Source organism: Macaca thibetana, chromosome 4 (assembly GCF_024542745.1).
Source record: "Macaca thibetana thibetana isolate TM-01 chromosome 4, ASM2454274v1, whole genome shotgun sequence".
NCBI lineage: Eukaryota > Metazoa > Chordata > Mammalia > Primates > Cercopithecidae > Macaca > Macaca thibetana.
The window spans coordinates 85,962,415-85,965,093 of record NC_065581.1 but is presented as its reverse complement, the minus strand read 5'-3'; the positions used below and the strand labels follow the sequence as shown (position 1 = coordinate 85,965,093).

The 2,679-nt window shown below is 47.6% G+C and overlaps 1 protein-coding gene across 3 annotated transcripts in view; it reads left to right on the top strand.

The window, feature by feature from the left end:
* Window positions 1-189: 189 nt before the first annotated feature.
* The window catches only part of RNGTT (RNA guanylyltransferase and 5'-phosphatase), a 332,045-nt gene continuing 329,555 nt past the window's right edge, over window positions 190-2,679 (top strand). For 2 of the 3 annotated variants that reach the window (XM_050789536.1, XM_050789535.1), the window contains exon 1: window positions 198-422. In XM_050789536.1, coding sequence (XP_050645493.1) covers window positions 359-422 — 64 coding nt within the window. In that variant the 5' untranslated portion in view covers window positions 198-358. Of the gene's footprint in view, window positions 423-2,679 lie in introns of all 3 variants that reach the window. The other variant, XM_050789534.1, reaches the window with a different exon arrangement.

Below are 2,679 nucleotides of genomic sequence, written 5' to 3'. Positions count from 1 at the left end.
AGGGGCGGGGCCGAGCGGGGCGAGAGACGGACCGCTCCTCCCATTCGTCGCCGCCTTAACTCTTTGCTATCCTTCCGCAGAGCTTCCTCTTCTTTCCCTCTGACCTCGGAAAGAAGGGGGCGGGGCCTTCGGGGGCGGAAGTTGCAGTGCATTGTGGGTTCTCCTGGAGCGGTGGAGTTGATCCTGAATGAAAGTGGCGCGCTGCCCCTGACGTTACCCGGATTTGAGCGGCTGGAATTCGGATTACTGCTGCGATTCGGGTGTCTCGGACCCCGGTGCGCACCGGACCACGGGGAGGCGGCTGCAAAGCCGCGGCGAACGTTGGTGAGGGAGGGCAGCTCTGCGCAGCCCCCAAGACATGGCTCACAACAAGATCCCGCCGCGGTGGCTGAACTGTCCCCGGCGCGGCCAGCCGGTGGCAGGTAACCTGGACTGGGGGGTATTCGAATCCCCACACTCCAGCGTGCCCGGGGGTGGGCCGACTGAGGAGCTCAGCTTTTGGTGGTTCTGTGCCCGTTAGTGGTATTTCAGGAGTGGGATATGCTCCATCTGATTACGCTTCGTGGACGAATGTTTGGGAACATGAACGGGAGGGGATGGTCGGCGGATGGGGGGCACTTGTCACTATTCCTGCCAGGCTAACTGTGCGAATGTGAAGGTAGACAGGAGGTTGGTGGCAGGAGGTGAGGATCCAGGAATACAGTGGGCGTACTTTGAGTCTTTGTAGTTTGTGAACCTTTTAGGGTTCAACCTTCCCCTCGAATTAGAAGGGATGAGTGTCAGTCTTGAGATGGAGGAGGATAAGGAGGGAAGGGGCGGTTCCCAGCGGTGAAATGGGGTCACATTGAGACTGGGAATCTGGAGGGTGTTTTTGTTAGTTTTTTGTTTTTATTTTTTTTTGTGAAACAGGGTCTCTCGCTGAGGCTGGCGATCCTCCCACCTCAGCCTCCCAAGTAGCCGGGACTACAGGCTCCTGCCATCGCACCCGGCTACTTTTTTTGTTTATTTAATATATATATACACATTTATAATATATATATTTGAGACATAGTCTCTCTCTGCCGCCCGGGCTGGAATGCAGTGGCGTGATCTCGGCTCCCTGCCTCAGCCTTCCAAGTAGGTGGGATTACAGGTGCGTGCCACAACACCTGGCTAATTTTTGTGTTTTTAGTAGAGACGGGGTTTCACCATGTTGGCCAGGCCGGTCTCCAACTCCTGTCCTCAAGTGATCCGCCCGCCTCGGCTTCCCAAAGTGCTGGGATTACAGCCGTGAGCCAGCGCGCCCAGCCATAATTTTTTTGTTTATTTTTTGTGGAGACAGAGTTTCACTATGTTGCTGAGGCTGCTCTTGAACTCGTGGACTCAAGCGATGCTCCCACTTCGGCCTCCCAAAGTGTTGGGATTATAGGCGAGAGCCACCCTGCTTGGCCTGGTTTTTGTTTCTTTAAATCATTTTTCTTGTAGTTTTTTTCATCTTTATTGAGCTTGAATACAATAGGCTTTAAAGTGTACAGTTTGATAAATTTGGACTATATATACACAAATACATCTCTTTCCTAGGAAACAACCATGAAACCATCACCCCTCAAAGTTTCCTCCTGTCCCTTTTTAAATCTCTTCTTTGCCTGGCAACTGCTGATCTGCTTTCTGTAATTATAGTTTGCATTTTCTAGAAATTTTTAAATAATTGGAAACATATAGTGAGTACTCTGCTTGGGGTGGAAGGAAGTGTGTGTGGCTTTTTTCACTAAGCATAATTATTTTGATACTCATCCAGATTATGCATGTATCAATAGTTTATTCCTTTTTTATTGCAGTGTAGTAGTCCATTGTTCTGGGTATACCACAATTTGTTTACCTCTTCATCTATTGATGGTCATTTGGGTTGTTTCCAGTTTTTAGCTATTACAAATAAACCTGCTGTGAACATTTATGTACAATTCTTTGTATGGACATATACTTTCATTCCTTTTGTGTAAATCTGTAGGAGAGGAATGGCTGCATCATATAATAGGTGTATGTTTTAAGAATTTTAAGAAACTGCCAACCTCTTTTCCAAAGCGGTAACACTTGATAGCCCCACCATCAATGTATTATACAGAATAAATTCAAATGACTTAAAAACTCGCAAAAAATTTGGACACTTCACAAAATAAGATATATGAATAGCCAAAAAGCTATGATGGCGTGGTGGTGTGTGCCTGTAATCCCAGCTACTCGGGAGACTGAGGCAGGGGAATCACTTGAACCTGGGAGGCGGTGGTTGCAGTGAGCCGAGACTGCACCACTGCACTCCAGCCTGGGTGACAGAGTGAGACTCCATCTCAAAAAAAAGTAATTTGTACTTAATCGTGTAATTTATTAGTAAGGGTTCTCTACAGGGACAGAACTAATAGGATATATATATACACACACACACACGTAAAGGGGAGTTTATTAACTATTAACTCACACAATCACAAGGTCCCACAATAGGTTGTCAGCAAACTGAGGAGCAAGGAGAGCCAGTCTGAGTCCCAAAACTGAAGACCTTGGAATCCAGTGTTTGAGGGCAGGAAGCATCCTGTACAGGACAAAGATGTAGGCTGGGAGGCTAGGCCAGTCAAGTCTTTTCACATTTTTTTCTGCCTGCTTTATATTCTAGCTGTGCTGACAGCTGATTAGATAGTGCCCACCCAG